Source organism: Solanum lycopersicum, chromosome 10 (assembly GCF_036512215.1).
Source record: "Solanum lycopersicum chromosome 10, SLM_r2.1".
NCBI classification, from domain to species: Eukaryota; Viridiplantae; Streptophyta; class Magnoliopsida; order Solanales; family Solanaceae; genus Solanum; species Solanum lycopersicum.
Genome location: NC_090809.1, coordinates 41,097,721 through 41,119,984, shown reverse-complemented (window position 1 = coordinate 41,119,984; position 22,264 = coordinate 41,097,721). Strand labels below are relative to the sequence as shown.

The 22,264-nt window shown below is 40.5% G+C and overlaps 1 protein-coding gene across 1 annotated transcript; it reads right to left on the bottom strand.

The window, feature by feature from the left end:
* Positions 1–2,909: 2,909 nt before the first annotated feature.
* On the bottom strand, positions 2,910–3,625 carry LOC138338844 (uncharacterized). The gene is made up of 2 exons (XM_069289927.1): positions 3,173–3,625; positions 2,910–3,038 (listed from the first exon to the last, which is right to left on the bottom strand). The coding sequence occupies exons 1-2, from the start codon at positions 3,623–3,625 to the stop codon at positions 2,910–2,912; spliced, it is 582 nt and encodes a 193-aa protein (XP_069146028.1).
* Positions 3,626–22,264: the final 18,639 nt, after the last annotated feature.

Below are 22,264 nucleotides of genomic sequence, written 5' to 3'. Positions count from 1 at the left end.
TACAAAAGAAATATTAACTCAATACTAAGCTGAATCTAAATATGTCTCAAAATAGCCTCTAAACTAGACTAGAAATACTAGGACAAGCCCTAGCTAAATCTAGCAAAAATTGAAACTAAATGACTAAAGACTAAAATGAAACTCATGACTGTTGTACTCTGATACTAAGGACTCACCACTGAATTTACTGAACTGGAGATGTCGAAAGAAATATATGCGTAATCTGGATGCTAAGAACCTGAACCTACATCACGAGAAGATGAAGCACACGTATGTGTCAGTACTTGAAAGGTACTGAGCATGTAGGATAGAGTAAAGATGAAATAAAATATAACTTAACATAAATAAAAAATAGAGTATAGCTGAAATAAAACGTAACTGAAAAAGAACAAAAATAAGTATAATAATCTGAACGTGATGTGCTGATTTCTGAGCTTACTGGATGCAATGACAAATTTATAAAATGACAAAACTGAATAGACTGATAAATGGTCAATGCAGAGAGTCTGTCTGAACTATGGGGGCTACTAATAACCGATAATAAAACCACATGAGCTATGAGTGGAGTCCAATGTATATGCCTTATCTAGAGGATCCAATATACCCTGCAAAAGGTATAAAAGCATGCTGGAGTGATCACTAAACTGATTGCCCACAGAGGGGACTTACACCCAACTTGGCTAGTTGTTCTGGGAATATTGGGTACGCTAAACCCTAGTCCAACTTGGTATTATGCTACTCTCAATGAATTTTGTAAATTAACTAATTATATCTGAGTTTCTGTAAATACTGGATAGCTCAAAACTCAACATGCAAACTAAGAATGCAACAATTAATCTAGTAATTATGCATTTATAACTGAGGCATGTATATCTGAAGTGTCTGAAATATATGACCTAGCATGTGTAATTCAAGAACAAAATAATTACAAATCTAGGGTTCTAAAACTCATGTGATAATTTGAGTAATAACATGATAATCTTATTTGGAACATATATTTAATAAATTCATGAAGTTATATAAGAGTTCTAGATACCCTAGGTTTAATCATGATAAGAGAATCAAGAACTAACTTAAACTAAGGACCCAATGGGTGAAAGTAACCCACTAGTGAAATCCCACATACATGGTAATGAAATCCATTGAAAAATACTTAAGTTTTAAGGCTGGAACTTCTGGAGCTTGTGGCGTTCTTGAACTAAGGTTCTTGAGTTTTTTTTACTCTCTAGCTTCTAATTTTCTTAGTTTTGATTTAATGATTTGATTGAATATGTTTTAATTATGTTTCTAGGCCTAAACTAACTAAAATTTGACGATTTAGGGTCAAAACGACGTAACTTAGGGTTTTAATGGCATGGAAAAGGTCAAAAAAAACCCTCGTAAGGTTGCTATCGGGACTCACGACGGCCATGAATGATGGTCTATTGTGCGCCCGACGCCCCGTCGTTGGGTCCGTTGTGAGGGCCTGTTCGACAGGCCTTTATTAAAATGGGCATAACTTTTTACTCCAAGGTATGATTTTTGCAAGGTCGGTGACTATTTAAATATAATTCAATTATGTATTGTGGGTAGGTCATGAAAGACCTAATTCATTTTGTTTTAAGAGTTATTATCATTTTATGTTGACACTACTGCATTTCCCCTTGACTGGCACCAAATTTTCCACCTACGGATCATAGGTCCACCTACAAACCATGCTGGTAATCCATAGCTCTGGTCAGAGAGTGGTTTAAGGTAGTCTTGATCGACAGTCACTGACTACGGAGCGTAATTTGACCTACGGATCGTAAGCTCGTTCTTCTTCCAAGACTTAACCAATTTTTCTAGGCTGATATTTTTGGAAGTTTTTGATACCATCGAAGGTTGTGCAAGATGGACCGTGGTTCAGGAAACGGCCCATTGATTCCACCGTTGGTAGCACCTGCAAATTTTTTTGAAAAATTAATTTTCGGTCTTTTTTGTCGACGGGGTGTTACATTATCTCCCCCTTTGGAACATTCGTCCTCGAATGAAGACTAAACTAGCTGAAATAGAGATGCAAACCCCACTACTAAACACTAAGAACTGAGTTCTGACATGCAATTACACTAAAAATTAAAGTACAAGCTGAGGGAACATGATTCTAAAAATGAATTTGCGCATGAATGACTGTAAAACTAAAGAGGAACTATTACCTCAAACTTGAGTGGAATCAGAAGGAAAAAGGTAAGGATTATTGGCTTTCATGGCAGCTTCTGCTTCCCAAGTAACTCTCTCTACGGACTGATTCCTCCACGAAACATTGACTGAACCGACTTCTTTATTTCTCAACCTTCTAACCTGACGGTCAAGAATCCTAGCAGGTACATCCTCAGTAAAGAGACTATTTTTTATCGAAAGACTCTCTAATGGTACTATGGAGGCGAGGTCACCCACGCACTTCTTCAAGATTGAGGTGTGGAAGATCGGATGCACTACTTCTAATTTTGCTGGCAACTCTAACTCATATACAACCTTGCCAATATCATGTAAGGGCCTACATATCTAGGACTGAGCTTCCCTTTATTTCCAAATCTCATCACCCTTTTAATATGTGAGACTTTCAGAAAAACCCAATCATCAACATGGAACTCTAGTTTCCTTCTCCTTACATCTGCATAAGATTTGTGACGACTTTGGGTTTTCTTAAGTCTATATATAATGACTAGCACTTTCTCCATACCATAAAGGACTGAATTTGGACCTATCAAAGCTGCTTCACCTACTTCAACCCAACTAACAAGATATCTACACCTACGCCCATATAAAGCCTCATAAGGTGTCATCTAAATGCTGGAATGGTAGCTATTATTGTAGGAAAACTCAATAAGAGGACGATGATCATCCCAACTACCTTTGAAATCAATCACACAAGCTCTCAAAATATCCTTTTAGGTCTGAATGGTATGCTCTGCCATCCCATCCATCTGTGGATCAAAATGCTGTACTAAGGTTAACTTTAGTTCCAAGACCTTTTTGAAATGACTTCCAGAAATGAGAGGTAAACTGAGGATCTCTATCTGAGATGATAGACAAAGGAAACCCATGCAACCTCACAATTTTAGTAAGGTAAAGCTTGGCATATTCCTCTACTGAATATATTGTCTCGACCGCCAAAAAAGTGAGAAGACTTAGTCATCCTATCATCGATAACCAGAATTAAGTCATGTTGTCTTCGAGTACGAGGTAACCCTGTGATCAAATCCATATTGATCAAATCCCACTTCACGCTATTCCACCAATAGACTTCCTGCAGATCGCGGTACATCTTAGTTTCACCTGGATGAATAGAATACCTGGAGTTATGAGCTTCTTCAAGAATATGCTGCCTCAACTCTACCACATTAGGAACACACAATCTACTTTGGTAGCGAAGTACACCATCTCCCCCTTGGGAGAAAACCTCCACTCTCTGATTGTTCACTGCACCCTTTAGTTCAAGAAAGATTGAATCACTCTCTTGCTTTTCCTTAACCTCAACTACTAAAGATGATTCTGCCCCATTCTGAAATATTACACCGTTGTCTGATACGCTCTTAACGCAAACTCCCAAGCGAGAAAGCCAGTGAAAATTCTTAACTAGCTCCTTTCTTTTTTTCCTCAACATGGGCTACACTACCCATAGATAATCTACTAAGAGCATCGGCCACTACATTTGCCTTTCTAGGATGGTAATTCACACTCATATCATAATCCTTAAGGAACTCAAGCCATCTCCTCAGGCAAAGATTCAACTCTTTCTGGGTGAACACATACTGAAGGCTCTTATGATCGGTGAACACATTTAAATGAATAATACACTCAAACTTACTTCACAAATAAAAAGTAAAACGGTCATATCAAGTAAAGAACCAACTAATGAGGTTGGGATCTTTCCCACGAGGAAAATAATTCAAATTTAACTTTATTCTGTTATAACTATTATTTTGTCAATTATTTTACTAGAAAACAAACTACTATAAAGGGGTTCTTTTATTTCTAAATTAATGAAATTAATTAACAAAATAAAAGTAAACAACTAACAGATTCAAATGTTGGAGCTTAATCAATTAATAAAAGTAACTAGGGCTTTAGTGTACCCCACAGGTTCCTAACTTGATAATTCTAACTATAACAATTCTTTCTTAGTATCTTGCATGTAAAGTGATAAGTTATGTATCTCTAAATCCTTGGTCCGGCATCTAGAAAATTTCACTCCGCACCTTGGTGCGGCTACGTGTGTTGCTATACTAACCCTTAATATTACCTCATATTAAGCATTGTATTCGATATTTGACTAAGTTATTACTTATACAAATCGACACTAGCCTATTAGATAGTGTACACTAAATCTATGTTGATAATTCTTTTCCTATTATCTACCTCCTTGGTTTGTTATGTAGCATTAAGGCGAGTCCTAACGTTGGCCATCCGTTAAAAAGACTTCTAATCGAAATATTATCAATACATGCAAGACACTATTCTGGAATTACTATTTTAGTTAGATTTTACCTCATTGTTCACCCATGGTTCCCACAACCCTAGTTATGGAGTTTAGTTACCCATGGTCATAATAACACTATTCATATATTTAATATAAGAATTCATGCACTTACTTTAATGAGAAAGAATAAAATACAGTAATTCACTTGATTAATCAACAAAAGCACCAACAATCAAATCCAGAAAAAGTTTAACAATTACTGAAATTAATCTTTCAATACTTGAACAAGAGAACAAAAGATTATCCAAAAGGCTAACTCTTAAAACCTCTAATCCCAAAAACGAGATTTTTTGAAATATTTATACAAACAAAAACCTAATAAAAGAAGGATTATAATTACAGAAAATCATTCAAAATTTGTCTGAGTCGACGGACCATCGTGGTCATGACGGGTCGTCATTGCCTCCGTCGTCCCATACTTAACAAATTCCTCTACTGCTTTCTTCATTATCCTCAATGAATAGTTATGATGCACCATTCCAAGCACGACGGTCCGTCGAGGGTCTCCATTCCATAATACTTTAACTTCTTGGAATTTGGGTACTGAGACTATTCTCTAATCATTACAATGAACCAGCAAGACGGACCGTCGTGGACTTATTTAATTCCACACTAGGTCAGACTTTCCCATTTTCCTTCAACAACTTCTCTCCACACAACGATGACACCTACGGAGCGTCAAATACTCGACGAACCTTCATAAGCGCCGTAGGTGGTCTCTTTTGCATTTTTCAATCAAAAACTTCCGTGTTCATCTTTGGACAGATTTCCTACAAATAAGGAGAAACTTACATAAATATCAATACAAAAAGGCTTTTGGACACACACTAAACTTAAGGAAAAAGTATTAAAAGTACCATGAAACCACGGTACATCAGCACCCTCAACTTAAATTCGGTGGTTGTCCTCAAGCGACGCACTATGACTCACTACAAAATCTTTATACAATAGTATCAATATTTTCAATTTTGCAATCATTTGTCTAACAATTGCAACCACTCTCATCATGTTTATGCATGTTATAACTATTAGGCTTGAATTATGTGGAACTAGACCATGACACAGACTCACCACACACTGACATCTATCCTCTTCAATTTCTCACGTAGGTGCTAATATTTTCGATATTGCAACTAGTGTCCTCACTTCAAAACAACATCCTCATTTTTCACACAATGATTTTAGTTTGAGTATAAGGATTACTTTTCAACACCCTGTTTCAGAACAAATTCACAACTCATTCATACATATTGCCATAAGCTTACCCTTATTTTCACTGCTTTATGTTTACTTTACAACTATTAGGATCACGATAGGACTTGCTTACCTTGTAATATAGTCTCAGGGTCAGGTAGGGTATATTTAGGTATAATTTAGTGACTTTTTGCCCTCCTTTACATATCGGTTGAGTATCTTACCTTTTCATCATTTTATTCTGCCCTTTTTCTTATATTCTTTCATCTTGCTATTTTTCCTTCTTTCTTCATTTGGTAAGAGACTATTTTGTTTTCTTGCTTAAGTTTATTATATATATATATATTATTTTTTTATTTCACTTTTCTTTAAACTGGTTCTTGAGTCACTTTACTTTTGTTCTTTCTCTCTCTTTGTTCTATCAACCTCAATTTAATTCGGATTTTTTATCAAGGCTAAAAATTGGCTATATTGAAATAGTGCCTATGATCCTTTCCTAATTGTTTATTGCAACATACTTTTAGCAGGATTAACCAGGCAAGTTCTAGCTCAGTACAAATAGTGGCCTATTCAAATTTTCCTCAAACTCACTTGACATCTCATTACTGTACCAGATTATCAGAAACCTAGTTCGAGTCTTAGACTTAGGGACATGCAGTGGTTTATCTTTCTATCATGCTTAGAGCCACACATTTATCAATTACTATGCCTAGCCATGCATCATTTTCATTACATTAGCATATAATTTTTGTTTTAGCCATCATGCTTCACAGTTATACTATGTACACAAGATATAGACATGCCAGTTCAATAATAAAAATAATCAGTCTCTTGGGGTAAAAGAACAAAGGCAAGAAAACCCCAAAAAAGGATCTTGAATTGGGTAATCAAACTTCACCCTAGCACTCACTTTCCATTTACCCCACACCCAACAAAAAGATATGCAATTGTTTCCAATGCATAAAAAAACTTAAAATATGAGAGTGGTAGGTGAAGCAAAGTTGGGGCACAAAGCATCGGCAATCAGCAAGCTTGTGGGTCTGGGTCCGGTTCCCCAGAACCCACTACATATATAGTATGGACACCCTCAGTACTGTTCTCATTAACAACAACACTATCAGTAGTGCCTCCCGCTGGCTCCACATCTCTGAAGCTATATGCCCCAACAGCTTACTCTACACCTCTAATCTGACGCGCCTCCTCATCAGCAATCGAGGATCTCCTCGCAGCCTCCATATCACGGTGCTACTTCTTCCTTGCCCTAACCTCATCCTCCTCTCCACCCTTGCGCCTCTTGGCATGCTATCGAGGGAGTGGTGGTGGAATCTTAGAAGTAGAGAATAAAGAAGCCAAGAATGTGTCCTCAGCTGGCTCAGCAGAAGGGGCCTCAGACCCAAGCACCCTAGCCTATAGGATCATATAAATATCTGCTCGCAGACTCTCAACCGTAGCTCGAAGGGTCGACACGTCCACCGGAGGAGCTAGCGGGCTAGCATCAGCATCTCAAAAGCGTCTAAGCGCTAATGAACCTTAGATATCTCCCGCTCTATCTACTCTGACATCTTATGCTCCAAAAGCTCCTCCGCCTCAGCAATAGACCTCTGCATCCAAGGCTTGATGTGATGCAGAAGTGTAGCCATCTTAGCCTCTAGTTTCTGGACCATAGCAAGCGAGACCAGAGCGGGGGAATGGGCTGAGCGAGAGGACCTAGGGGCAGTGCTACTACCCAGGATAGACTCGACAGCGGTAGTGTTAGTGGTTTTGAAAGTAGACCGCATAGCCGTTCGAGAATGCGATATAGTATCAGCCATATTCTCACCAAGTGAAGGCACCTTTGGATGGGGCCCTCTACATGGAGACAACTCATTGGACTCATCCCTAATGAGTCTAATATCAACAATGACCTGTGGAGTCTTGAGTTGATCAATGTGACAAATAGGCACACCTGCGGAGGTGCATAATGAAAATATCATGCACGAAAAAGGGTAAGTAGTGGTGACCTTGAAAGTAGCCAAGTTAGGCTTCCTGATGGCTCCCTTTGGATCCATTACCCAGTAGGCACCCTCTACATCAATAGATAAGTGTAGGGCCATCCACCTCTTGGTGGTCTCTCTCAGTGATGGCTCACGCAAGAATTGTCCATCTTTAACAATTTGCCACCGGTAGTAGAACTCGGTGGTGAGAGAGGTCCCGGTTGTATTAATATCCTCGTCATACAGATATTGGCACATGGCTGGCAGGGAGATGTCGACCTATAAGTCGTGTACTCTGACATGCTTAAGTGGGGCCTGTTTGATGGGGGCAGCCCGCCTATTGATCTGTGATCGGAGAGTATCTACATAAGAGGCATAACATTGTTGAACCAACTCCTCGCTGTAGTGGCCAAAAGAACAAGCTGTCCACTCTAGCAGGTGTGTGGTGAAGAGATTTTGGGTATCAGGCATGGTGGGGAGAATTCTTGTAAGGTCCCGGCTCTCCATTGAAATTGTCCGTGTCATGACGCCTTTTTCATTTAGAAACTTGCCATCTGAGTGGACTTGGTACTGCCCGTCGACACACCACCATTTTTGCAGGTCGTCAACCGGGGTGAGAACACTAGTTTGTGATCCTGGAGTGGTATCAAGACTAGCAGCCTCATCAGACATGGTAGTTTGTGCAGCCGTGGCGGGTGTAGAGACTTCTGCGGACCTGGAGACTTCCTCCAACCACAAAACTCCTAAGAAACCAGACGATCGTTCTTATTGTATAGCTGACCCACAAGGTGTGCCGGTCAGTGCGCGCTCCTCATCAGACTGGGAGGAAGTAACTACGCCAGACTCCACCTTTTTGGGCGTAGCTTTGGTTGCACATGCAGCTTGTGCTGGAGTGGCAATGCCTAAGGGCACATATTCAGGATCATGCTCATCATTAGAGCCTATAACCAGTCGGGTAGACGGGGCGACAGACTTTGAACGCCCACGTGCATAAACTCGATCTTATTTCGGTTCCATTAGAGATAGAACATGTAATGAATCATTACTATTACTAGAAGGATAAAAACAAGAGAAGCAAAAACGAGATAAAATACACATAAGAGCAAAGTTGTATGACATTTTTGTAGTATTAATAAAACAAGACAGACAAGGTGACGGCTCGTCGTGAGCATGATGGACCGTCATAGGGTCCGTCATGTCTTACTCAACGATGTTTACTTGGAGACCCAAGAAGAAAAGTATATGAAAATTATGATGGATAAGCAGGATGGACCGTCGTGAGAATGACTGTCCATCATCGATGTCTGCCGTGGGGCACTTAGAAAAAGTATGGAGACCCTTAGGAGAGGGATCTCTGATCGCCACGACAGTTGTGTAGGACGAACCATCGTGTTATTGATGGTCTTTCGTAGATGTACGTCTGAGGACACTTAGATAAAGTTGGTGACCTTAGGACTAGGGTCTCTGACCGTCATGACGGTTGTGCAGGATGTACCGTCGAGGGTGCGACGCTCTGTCGTAGATGTCCGTTAGTGGACACTTAGAAAAAAAGATGGAGACCCTTAGGACAAGGGTCTTCGACCACATTGACGGTTGTGAAGGACGAACCATCGTGGTGATGAAGGTCGGTCGTAGATGTCCGTCAAAGGACACTTAGAAAAAGTTAGAGATCCTTAGGAATAGGGTCTCTGACCGTCATGACGGTTGTGCAGGACGGACTGTCCTGGGTACGATGCTCCGTCGTAGATGTCCATCACTGGACACTTAGAAAAAGGTGGAGACCCTTATTACTAAGGTCTCTGACCATCATGATGGTTGTGTAGGACGAACCATCGAGGGTACGACGCTCCGTCGTAGATGTCCGTGAGTTGACACATAGAAAAAACTTGAAACCCTTAGTACAAGGGTCTCTGAAAACCATGAAGGTTGTGCACGAAGGACCTATGTGGTAATGACAGTCCGTCGTAGATGTCCGTCAGTGGACACTTAGAAAAAAATGGACACCCTTAGAACAAGGGTCTCTAATAACCATGACGGTTGTGTAGGACGGACCGTCGTTGGAACGATTGTCCATCACATGTTTCCTTCTGTGGACATTTAGAAAAAAGTCGAGACAAGGGTCTCTGACAACCATGACGGCTGTGCAGGACAAACCATCATGGGAACGATGGCATGTCTCATATCACTGTTGGTGAACACTTAGAGAAAACGAATAGTGGGGTGTTGGAAAAGACCTGATGACGGTCCGTCGTGGGTACAACGGTTCGTCGTCGGGGTCTCATTCTGTCATTCAGTGAGAGAATTGAGGATGCAACAATCATTCCCTGCGACTCAAACGGAATACTTGATGGTAACCTACATGTTCTAACCTAAATACCTAGCAAACTAGCAATGCTAAAACACGAATTTCTCAATTTTATTAATGTAATTCGAGGGACTCTCACCCTAGGTCAGTCAAAATTGGATCAAAGAACAAAGACCCACCAAAAAGAAATAGGCTAATAGTTATTGAAAAACAAAAATTCAATGTAAATGGGTAGAGATCAGAGACACATACCTGAGAAGAGAAGAAAAATAAGCAAGTGAGGCACTTGGTTATCGAGAGCAGAACCCCAGCAGAAGACTCCGACCAGTAGAAAGCAAATTTGGGGATTTGGGGAAGTGATATGAATCAGTTGATAGAGAAGATGATGAGAAAGGTAGGAAGTTGGAAAACGAGGGAATGAGAGAAAGAGGGAAAGAAATGGTTAAAATGAAGGGGTAATTTTTTTTAATTCCTCAGCCGGGTCGGGTCGGGTTGGTGGATAATGACGCAACGAGTCCCCGACAACGGTTCATCTCAGATGCGATAGTTCGTCATGGGTTCTTTCGCCGATGCCCTAATTTTGAAAATAAATAAAAAATGTTCCTGGCACGGCAGATTCATGTGACGGTCCATCGCAAGCGTGATTGTCTTTCGATGTATCTGTCAGTGAATGTTGCGGAGTGATTTTATGAAGAATTTTCTAATGAAGTGCTACCTGTAAATTTAAAACCCTTCACTAGAAAAATGCTACCACTACTAGAAACAAAACTATAAGTATTGGGTTGCCTCCCAACCAGCGCCTGATTTTACATCACGGCATGACTGAAGACACTTGATTACTCAGACTTCATCAAGATGGTATGCCTCTATCACTTCATTCACCAATTCATCATGCCCTAAATAGATTTTTATTCATTTTCCATTCACTTTAAACCACACATCCTCCTTGGTATCCAACACAACTGCTCCATGAGGGAATATTTGGGTAACAAAGTAAGGGCCAGTTTGCTTGGACTTGAGCTTGCCCGGAAACAAGCGCAACCTAAAATTATATAAGCACCATATCCCAAACCATAAACTCTCGTATTTCAATTTTTAGGTCCTGGTACTTCTTTATATTTTCTTTGTAGGATATAGCATATATCGATTGGAGCCCACCATTGTGCCTCATGGGCCAACAAATGTTAAAGGTCACTTCTTTACTGTTCAACCGAAATTTCATCTTCCCATTTTGCATATCAACTAAGGATCTACACGTAGCAAGGAATAGCCTCACAATAATAATAGGCACTTTAAAATCAACTTCACAATCAAGAATATCAAAATCTGCCAGAAATATGAACAATTCCACTTTTACTAGCACATCGTGCAGTATCCCTATAGGACTTTTTTATAGTTCAATCGGCCATTAGTAGCCGCATCGTAGTGGGCTTTGGATCAACCAAACCAAACATCTTGTAAATCGAGAGTGGCATGAGATTTATTCTTGCCCCCAGATCACATAATACTTTCGCAAAATGTAATAACCCGATTGTACAAGGAATAGTGAACGCACCTGGATCCTCTATCTTTTGTACTAGAGATCTTGAGAAATAGCACTACAATGCTTCATTCTATCATATTTCTCAAAAGTGACCTATTTTTTTTGTAACCAGATCTTTCATAAACTTGGTATAACCGGGCATTTGTTCTAAAGCTTCTACCAAAGGGACATTGATAGAAAGCTGCTTCAACATTATTATAAAACACCGATATTTACCATTCTCGGTCTTTTTCACTAATCTTTGAGGAAAGGAGGGGGTGGTGTTCTAGGCATGGGAGTTACATTTTTAGGCACTTCAACTTCTTTTCTAGTGTTATCTTTTACTTCACCACTAAGCCCTACCACTTTATCATTATCTTTTTTGACCTTTTCCTCATTAGACAGCAAAGTTGGGTCAATGGTTTGCTTACCACCCTGAGTAGTGATTTCCATATAGTGTCCATCATATATGTATTTTGGACAGTGTTTCTAGGAAGAGTGCCCGGTTGCCATGTGTTCACAGACACAGATAATTGGGTCATTTACACTTCAAGCTGCTTAATCGATATTGCATGTGTATCGACTTTCTTCCCAATACTCGCTAAATCACTTCTTAACTCTTTATTGTGCTCATCGCTAGCATCAAACCTGCTTCTAATTTTGTGCAACATATCCCCAACTAGTGCCATAGTACCTCCACCATCCGTAGGAGTAACTTCACGATTTTCAGAAGGAACATAGGGCCCATTCCTATAACTTCTGTTACCATAGTTACCATTGTTGAAGTTGTTGTCGCAGTTGTAATTTCCATCTCGAACATAATGACCCTCACGGTTATAGTTACTAAAGATCAAACCTTGGTTTCCTTGACCTTGGTGCCACTTTTTGTTATATGTTCCTTGGGCACTCGGTCGGAAACCCCCTGTTTGCTCATTTACAGCATAGAAATCCACCTCATAGTAACATTCATCATTTGGTGGTGGTGGTTTAGACAAGTAGTTAATTGCATTTATCTTTTCTGCACCCCCAGTGACATGCTATAATACCAACCCAAATTCATTTCTCATATGAGTCATCTCTTTACGAATCTCATATGTGGCTGGGTTGTGTGTGGATTACAGTGCGAAAGTACTTCTTCCAGTATTTGACTTCCTAGTACTCCAAACTTTATTATTTCCGAAGTTTTTCTCTAAATTTTCGGAAATTTCAGCATAAGGACATCCCCATAAGAACCACCCTCTATAGTATCCAATACCACTTTATTATTATCATCATTTCCCCGATAGATACTCTTTGAGTCAGTCATTATCTATTTGGTGATTGGGGACACTTCTCAAAAATGAAGTGAATCTATCTCAAGAACTTCTAGCTAACTCTCTTTGTAGTGACACATAATTGTTCAATGTGACCAAGGAAAGCAATAGATTGCAACCAAAACTCACATTTACTAAACATAGTGAAGAACTGGCAATATTTGAGAATCTGCAAAACAACTCTCGAATGACTTGCATGTTCTTCCTCACTACTAGAGTAAATGAGAATATCATCAATGAACACCATAACAAACAAGTCTGAGTACTGTTTGAAAACTCTGTTCATCAAATCCATGAAAGTTGCAGGAGCATTGGTTAGTCCAAACCACATAACTACAATTCATAATGACCATATGGAGTTCTAAAGGCTGTTTTCGGAATGTCACTATCTCTGACTCTTAGCTGATGATAACCTGATCTGAGGTCTATCTTTGAGAAATGACTAGCACCCTGAAGTTGGTCACACAAGTCATCAAACTTGGGGATGGGATTCTTATTATGGATTGTGTCCTTGTTCAAATGTCTTTTGTCAATGCATATTCTGAGAGAATAATCTTTCTTCTTTACGAACAATACTGGTGCACCACATGGTGGAATACTAGGTATGATGAAACCATTATCTATAAGGTCTTTCAACTGCTCTTTCAGTTCCATAAGCTCTGCTGGAGCCATTCTGTGAGGAAGAATAGAAATAGGCTGGGTATCTGGAAGAAGATCAATTCCAAAGTCAATTTCCCTGTCGTGAGGAACTTGATACTCTCAAACTTACTTCTCAAATAAGAAGTAAAGCGGTCGTGTCAAGTAAATAACCCAACTAGTGAGGTTGTGATCCTTCCCACGAGGAAAATAGTCTAGACTTAACTTCAACCTGTTATTACTATTGTTTGGTCAATGACTTCCTTGGAAAGTAAAAACAATAAAGGGGGGTTTCTATTTCTAAATAAGTGAAAATAAATAACGAACTTAAAAGAGACACTTAACAGCTTTGAATGTTGGGTTTTAATCAAATAATCAAAGTAACTAGGGTTTACGTGTTCCCCACAGGTTCATAACTTGATAATTCTAACTATAACAATTCTTTCCTAGTATCTTGCATGCAAAATGATAAGTTATGTATTTCTAAATCCTTGGTCCGACAATTAGAAAATCTCACTCCGCACCTTGGTCCGGCTACGTGTGTTGCTATCCTAACCCTTATCCTTACCTCATATTAAGCATCGTATTCGATATTGGACTACGTATTACCTCGTACCAATCAATACTATCCTATTAGATAGTATACACTAAATCTATGTTAATAATTCTTTTCCTATTATCTACCTCCTTGGTCTGGCAAGTAGCATTAAGGCGAGTTCTAACGTTGGCCATCCGTTAAAAAGATTTTTAAGTGAAAGAATTATTAATAAATGCAAGACACTAATCTAGAATTGTTATTTTAGTTAGGGTTTATCTCATTATTTTCCTATGGTTCCCACAATCCTAGTTATGGAGTTTAGTTACTCATAGACATAAACACAATATTCAAATATAATAAATACGAATTCATGTACTTACTTCAATGAGAAAGAATAAAATCCAAAGTTTGCTTGATTAATTTCCAAAAATCACTTGCAAGAATCTCAAAATCTAACTCTAATACACAAAGTCTAATAATACGGAGTCTAACTATTTGGTGTTTAACAATACAGAGTCTAACCTAAAAAATGAGGTTATTTGAATTATTTATAAAAAATAAAAACCTAATTAAACAAGGATTCTAATTGCTGGAAATCTGCCAAAAAGCGGCTGGGTCGACGGACCGTCATGGTTACAACGGATCGTCGTGGACTCCGTCATCCCATACTTGTGCAATTTCTTCTGCTTCTCTCTTCATTCCCGTCGATGGCAAGTATGACGGAACATCATAGGCACAATAGTCCGTCGAGGGCCTTCGTTCTAAAACACATCAACTCTTGGAATCTGGGTACTAGGATCATTTCTCTGAACTTCACGACGAACCTGCAGGACGGATCGTCAAAGACACGACGGACCGTCACAAGCTTCGTAATCCCACACTTGGTCAGACTTCCCCATCTTCCTTCAGTAGCTGCACTACGCTGCCACCTATGGACCATCACAAGCACGACGGACCGTCATAAGCTCCGTAGGTGGTCTCTTCTGCAGTTCTTCGCTCGAAATCTCCACATTCAGCTTTGGAAAGATTTCCTGCAAAACAAAGAGAAACTTATATAAAAATTAGCACAAAAAGGCTTTTGGACACACTAAACTTAAGGAAAAAGTATTAATAATATCGTGAAACCACAGTATATCAACACCCTCAACTTAAATTCATTGTTTTTCCTTAAGCGACGCACTATGACTCACTACACAATCTTTGTACAATAGTATCCATGTTTTCTCCTTTGCAATCATTTGGCTATCAATCCTGATTAATCTCATCAAATCTATGCATGTTATCACTATTAGGCTTGAATTTTGTGGGATTAGAACATGACACAGACTCACCACGCACTAACACTTATCCTTTTGAAATTTCTCACCGGGGTGATAACAATTCTGGTATTGCAACTTGTGTCCTCACTTTAAAACAAAATCCTCCTTTTTCACACAATGATTTTAGTTTGAGTATAAGGATTACTTTTCAACACTCACTCTCAGAACAAAGTCACACTCATTCATACCTTTTGCCATAAGCTTGCCCTTATTTTCACTGCCTTAAGTTCGCTATAAAACCCTTAGAATCACGATAGGACTTTTTTAGCTAGTAACATTGTCTTGGGGTCAGGTAAGGTATATTTTGGTATACTTTAGTGACTTTTTGCCCTCCTTGACATATCGGCTAAACCTTCCACAGTCTCTCATTTTATCTCGCCTAGTTTCTTATAATCTTTCACCTTGCTATTTTCTCTTCTTTCTTCATTTGTGTAAGTGACTCTCTTCTTTTCTTGCTTGTATTTCTTGTGTATTTTTATTTTTCTTTACTTTTCATTTCAACTAATTCTTGAGTCACTTTACTTTTGTTCTTTCTCTCTCTTTGTTATTTTAACCGCACTTTCCAGAGCCTTCCTCATAGTAGCCACCCTCAACTCATGGCTTTGCAACGAGTAAAGGTACACAATACCCAAAGTTGGGTCAGGGCTATAATGAAGGTTGTTTATGCATTAGCCACCCTCAACTTATGCTTTTGGCATAAGATGAGGTTCACAAGTCCAAGGAGGGACCACAGCCAACATATTTTTCCCAGAAAAGATCAGTTGGGGTGAAAAACAAAGGTCAAATATTAAGATCAAATTATTTGGATCAAAGAAGGATAAATTTCGTTTTGTTTCTTTTCTTTAGGCTAGAAATGGGCTATATTGAATAAGGGCCTATGATCCTTTCCTAAATGTCTATTACAACTTACTTTTAGTAGGACTAACCAGGCAAGTTCTAGCACAGTACCAATAGTGGACTATTCAAATTTCCTCACATTCACTTGACATCTCATCACTATACAAGATTATCAGACACCTAGTTCGAATATAAGACTTAGGGTAATGCAATGGTGTAACTCTGTTTCATGCTTAGAGCCACACAATTATCAATTACTATGCCTAGTCATGCATTATTTTCTAGTTTATCAATATATCATTTTAGACATCATGCTTCAGACTTAAACTATGCACAAAAGATATACATATGCCCGTTCAACAGAAAAAGTAATCAGTCTTTTGGGGAAAAAGAACATAGGCAAGAAAAACCCAAAAGAGGATAGTGTATATTTATTTTAAACACTCACTCTTAGAGCAAAGTCACACTCATTCATACCTTTTGCCATAAGCTTGCCCTTATTTTCACTGCCTTAAGTTCGCTATACAACCCTTAGGATCACGATAGGTTCCTTAAGCGACGCACTATGACTCACTACACAATCTTTGTACAATAGTATCCATGTTTTCTCCTTTGCAATCATTTGGCTATCAATTCTGATTAATCTCATGAAATCTATGCATGCTACCACAATTAGGCTTGAATTTTGTGGGATTAGAACATGACACAGACTCACCACGCACTAACACTTATCCTTTTGAAATTTCTCACCGGGGTGCTAACAATTCTGGTATTGCAACTTGTGTCCTCACTTTAAAACAAAATCCTCCTTTTTCACACAATGATTTTAGTTTGAGTATAAGGATTACTTTTCAACACTCACTCTCAGAAAAAAATCACACTCATTCATACCTTTTGCCATAAGCTTGCCCTTATTTTCACTGCCTTAAGTTCACTATAAAACCCTTAGAATCACGATAGGACTTTTCTAGCTATTAATATAGGCTTGAGGTCAGGTAAGGTATATTTTGGTATACTTTAGTGACTTTTTGCCCTTCTTTACATATCGGCTAAACCTTCCACAGTCTCTCATTTTATCTCGCCTAGTTTTTATAATCTTTCACCTTGCTATTTTCTCTTCTTTCATCATTTGTGTAAGTGACTCTCTTCTTTTCTTGCTTGTATTTCTTGTGTATTTTTCTTTTTCTTTACTTTTCATTTCAACTAATTCTTGAGTCACTTTACTTTTGTTCTTTCTCTCTCTTTGTTATTTCAACCACACTTTCCAGAGCCTTTCTCATAGTAGCCACCCACAACTCATGGCTTTGCCACGAGTCAAGGTACACAATACCCAAAGTTTGGTGAGGGCTGTAATGAAGGTTGTTTATGAATTAGCCACCCTCAACTTATGCTTTTGGCATAAGATGAGGTACACATGTCCAAGGAGGGACCAGGGCCTACACATTTTTCCGAGAAAACATCAGTTGGGGTGAAAAACAAAGGTAAAATATTAAGATCAGATTATTTGGATCAAAGAAGGATAAATTTCGTTTTGTTTCTTCTCTTTAGGCTAGAAATGGGCTGTATTGAATAAGGGCCTATGATCCTTTCCTAATTGTCTATTACAACATACTTTTAGTAGGACTAACCAGGCAAGTTCTAGCACAGTACCAATAGTGGACTATTCAAATTTCCTCACATTCACTTGGCATCTCATCACTATACAATATTATCAGACACCTAGTTCGAATATAAGACTTAGGGTAATGCAATGGTCTAACTCTGTTTCCTGCTTAGAGCCACACAATTATCAATTACGATGCCTAGTCATGCATTATTTTCTAGTTTATCAATATATCATTTTAGACATCATGCTTCAGACTTAAACTATGTACAAAAGATATACATATGCCGGTTCAACAGAAAAAGTAATCAGTCTTTTGGGGAAAAAGAACACAGGCAAGAAAACCCTAAAAGAGGATCGTGTATATTTATTTTAAACACTCACTCTTAGAGCAAAGTCACACTCATTCATACCTTTTGCCATAAGCTTGCCCTTATTTTCACTGCCTTAAGTTCGCTATACAACCCATAGGTATACTCTAGTGACTTTTTGCCCTCCTTGACATATCGGCTAAACCATCAATAGTCTCTCATTTTATCTCGCCCAGTTTCTCATATTCTTTCACCTTGCTATTTTCTCTTCTTTCATCATTTGTATAACTGACTCTCTTCTTTTCTTGCTTGTATTTCTTGTGTATTTTTCTTTTTCTTTACTTTTCTTTTCATCTAATTCTTGAGTCACTTTACTTTTGTTCTTTATCTCTCTTTGTTCTTTCAACCCCACTTTCCAGATCATTCCTCATAGTAGCCACCCTTTACTCATGGCTTTGCCATGAGCCCAGGTACACAATACCCAAAGTTGGGTCAGGGCCATAACGAAGGTTGTTTATCATTAGCCATCATCAACTTATGCTTTTTGCATAAGCTGAGGTGCTCATGGGCAAGGAGGGACCAGATCCAACACATTGTTCCCAGAAAAGATCAGTTGGGGTGAAAAAGAAAGGTCAAATTTTAAGCTCAAATTTTTTGGATCAAAGAAGGATAAATTTCATTTGTTTCTTTTCTTTAGGATAGAAATGGGCTATATTGAATAAGGGCCTATGATCCTTTCCTAATTGTCTATTACAGCTTACTTTTAGCAAGACTAACCAGGCAAGTTCAAGCTCAATGTCAATTGTAGACTATTCAAATTTCCTCACACTCACTTAACATCTCATCATTATACCAGATTGTCAGACACCTAGTTTGAATTTAAGGCTTAGGGTAATGCAACGGTGTAACTCTGTTTCATGCTTAGAGCCACACAATTATCAGTTACTATGCCTAGTCATGCATTTTTTTCCAGTTTATCACGATATAATTTTAGCCATCATGCTTCAAACTTAAACTATGTACAAAAGATATACACATGCCGGTTCAATAGAAAAAGTAATTAGTCTTTTGGGGAAAAAGAACACAGGCAAGAAAACCCCAAAAGAGGATAGTGAATTGGGCTACTAAGACTTCACCCTAACACTCACTATCCATTTATCCCACCCCCAATAAAAAGGCATGAAATTTTCCCCAATGAATAAAAATTTAAATACAAGAGTTGTAGGTGAAGCAAACCTGTGGCGCAAAGCACCGTCGATCAGCAAGATGGTGGGTCCGGGTCCCAAGAACCCACGTCCTCTTCAATCTGGACACCCTCAGTGGTGTCCTCAGCAACAACCGCACCATCAGTAGTGCCTTCTGCTATCTCCACAATGCGGGAGCTAGACGCCCCAGCCGCTAAATCTGATCCTCTCATTCGGTTAACCTCCTCCTCAGCAAGGGAGGCTCTCCTCGCAGCCTCTATATCTCGGCGCTCCTTCTTACATGCTCGTGCCTCGTCCTCTGCTCAACCCCTACGCCTCTTGGCACTCTCTCAAGGGGTAAGTGGTGGAATTTCAGAAGTACCAAAAAGGGTCGCCAACACGGTGTCCTAAGCAGGCTCGACAGAAGGGGCCTCAGACTCTGGCACCCTAGCCTCTAAGATCGTGTTGATGTCTGCACGAAGACTGTCGACTGCATCCTGAAGAGGCGACACATCCACCAGAGGGGCTGGCCGGGCTAGCACTCTCAACTTAAAGACGTCCAGGCGCTGGTTAACCTCAACGATCTTCCGCTCTGTAAACTGCATCATCTTCCTCTCTAGATGCTTTTCGGACTCAGTAATCGATCTCTGCATCCACGGTAGGATATGATGCAGAAGAGTGGCCATTTGTGCCTCTAGTTTTTGGACCTTTTCAAGCGGGACTAGTGCCGGTAGAGGGGCTGTTTGAGAGGAGCTTGGGGTTGTGTACTACCCGGGATAGACTTGACCGGGGTAGTGTCAGTGGACGCCTGTGTAGCTGTAAGAGCCTGGGCTACCGTATCAGCAAGATCATCAGCAAGAGGGGGCAGCTCTGTACGGGGCCGTCTGCGTGGAGCCAACTCATTGGCCTCGTCTTTGATGAGGCCGACGTCTACAGTGCCCTGCGGGGTCTTAAGCTAATCTACGTGCCATATGGGCACACCTGCGGGCCTTCAAAGGGCAAAGATCATGCACGGGAAAGGGTAGGTAGTAGTGACCTTGAATGCCCTCTCGTGCATGACTGCCTGGAGAAGCCATTCGAAGTCCACCTCGAATCCGGCTATCATCGCTGCCATCAACAATGCTCAATCCCAGGTAACAATGTTATCAGCAGTTGTGGGGGAAAGGCAGCGACGGACAAGCAGCCACAAGAACTTTGATGTGAATGTGAGGTTGGCTTTCTTGACGGCCCCCTAAGGCTCAGTCACCCAATTGACACCCTCTCCATCTACAGACAGGTGCAGGTCCATCCCCCCCTTGGTGGTCTCTCTCAGTGCTGGCTCGCGCAAGAACTGGCCATCCTTCACTATCTGCCAGTGGTAGTCAAACTCAGCAGTGAGGGTGGTCCGAGTAGCATCAATACTCTCGCCGTATAGAAACCGGCGGATGGCTGGAAGGGAAATGTAAACCTGCACACCCCGGACTCGGTCCTGCTCCAGTGGGGCCTGTTTAGGGGGGGCAGCCCGCCTATCGATCTGTGATCGAATAGTCACTACGTAGGATGCGTAGAACTCTCAGACAATTTCCTCGCTGTATCGTCCCAACGGACATGTTGTCCATCCAAGTGATGTCTGGTGAAGAGGTTGTGGATCTCCGGCATCGTTGGGAGACTCCCTGTAATTACCCTCCGCTCCAAAGTGAGTGTTTGAGTCATCACTCCTTTATCAGCCAGGAACTTGGCGTCAGAGTAGATTTGAAACTGCCCATCGACACACCATCGGTTGGGCTAGTCTGTGGCTGAAGTGGGGACCTGAGCTGGTGAGCCGGATGTAGATTCTGAACTATCAGCCTCATTAGACGAGGCCGACGCTGCAGCAGTAGCGAATGCGGGAACCTCAACAGAGCCTGAGGCTTCCTCGGACCAGGATACTCCTAAGGATCCAGACGCTCCTTACTCATTTGTGGCTAACCCAGAGGGTGTGCCGGTCAGTGTGCGCTCCTGATTAGACTGAGAGGCACTGACTACGCCGGATGCCACCTTTTTGGGTGTGGCTTTGGGAGCACGTGCAGCACAGGAAGGTGTGGAAGTGCCTGTGGGCACATACTCAGGGTCCCGCTCATCATTAGAGCCGATGATCATGCGTGCAGACGGGGCAACAGACTTCGATCGCTCGCGTGTGTAAATTCGATATTGCTTGGGTGCCATAGTAGATAGTACCTGCAAAGGATCAATATTAGTACGAGTAGTGGCAAACAAGAAAAGCGAAACCATACGAAATAAAACATTAAAAAGAGTATGTCATTGCTGTAGAAGCAGTGACACACGACGGGCAAGGTGACGGCTCATCGTGACTATGACGGACCGTCGTGAGGTCCGTCATGTTTTACTTAGACTATGTATATATAGAGAACTCTGAAGGAGAGTCTCTGACTAGCATAACGGTATGTGCAGGACGGACCATCACAGGTACGACGGTCCGTGATAGATGTCCATCGTAGGACACTTGAGAAAAAAAATGGAGACTCTTAGGAGAAGGGTCTCTGTCCGTCATGACGGTCATGCAAGACGGACCGTCTTGGGTACGACGGTCCATTACATGTATCCGTTCAAGGACACTTGGAAAAAATGAGAGACCCTTAGAAACAGGGTCTCTGACAACCAGAACAGTTGTGCAGCATGAACCGTTGTGAAGACGACGGTCCATCACATGTGTCCGTTGGGGAACACTTGGGAAAAAAATGAGAGACCCTTAGAATCAGGGTCTCTGACAACCAAAACGGTTGTGCAGGACGGACCGTGGTGAGTACGACGATCCGTCACATGCGTTCGTTGGGACAGGGGTGCTAGGGCCTTTTCAACGGACCCTACGACGGTCCATCATCGGGATCTTGTTCTAAATGACAGTTATAGAACTAAGGGTACCCTAAGCATCCCCGATGAACCCACATCAACCTTGTAGTGTTTTGGACCTAATGTGTCTAACCCAACTACCTAGGAAACTAGCAATGCAAAAGCACCTATGTCTAGGGTGGTAAACATGGAAATTTTG

Excerpts from the sequence above, each read along its gene's own strand:
- LOC138338844 (XM_069289927.1), bottom strand. The coding sequence starts at position 3,625 with ATGTTGAGGAAAAAAAGAAAGGAGCTAGTTAAGAATTTTCACTGGCTT. Across the intron at positions 3,039-3,172 it reads GACAACATGACTTAATTCTG|ATAGAGATCCTCAGTTTACC; the intron begins GTTATCGATGAT and ends CTATCATCTCAG.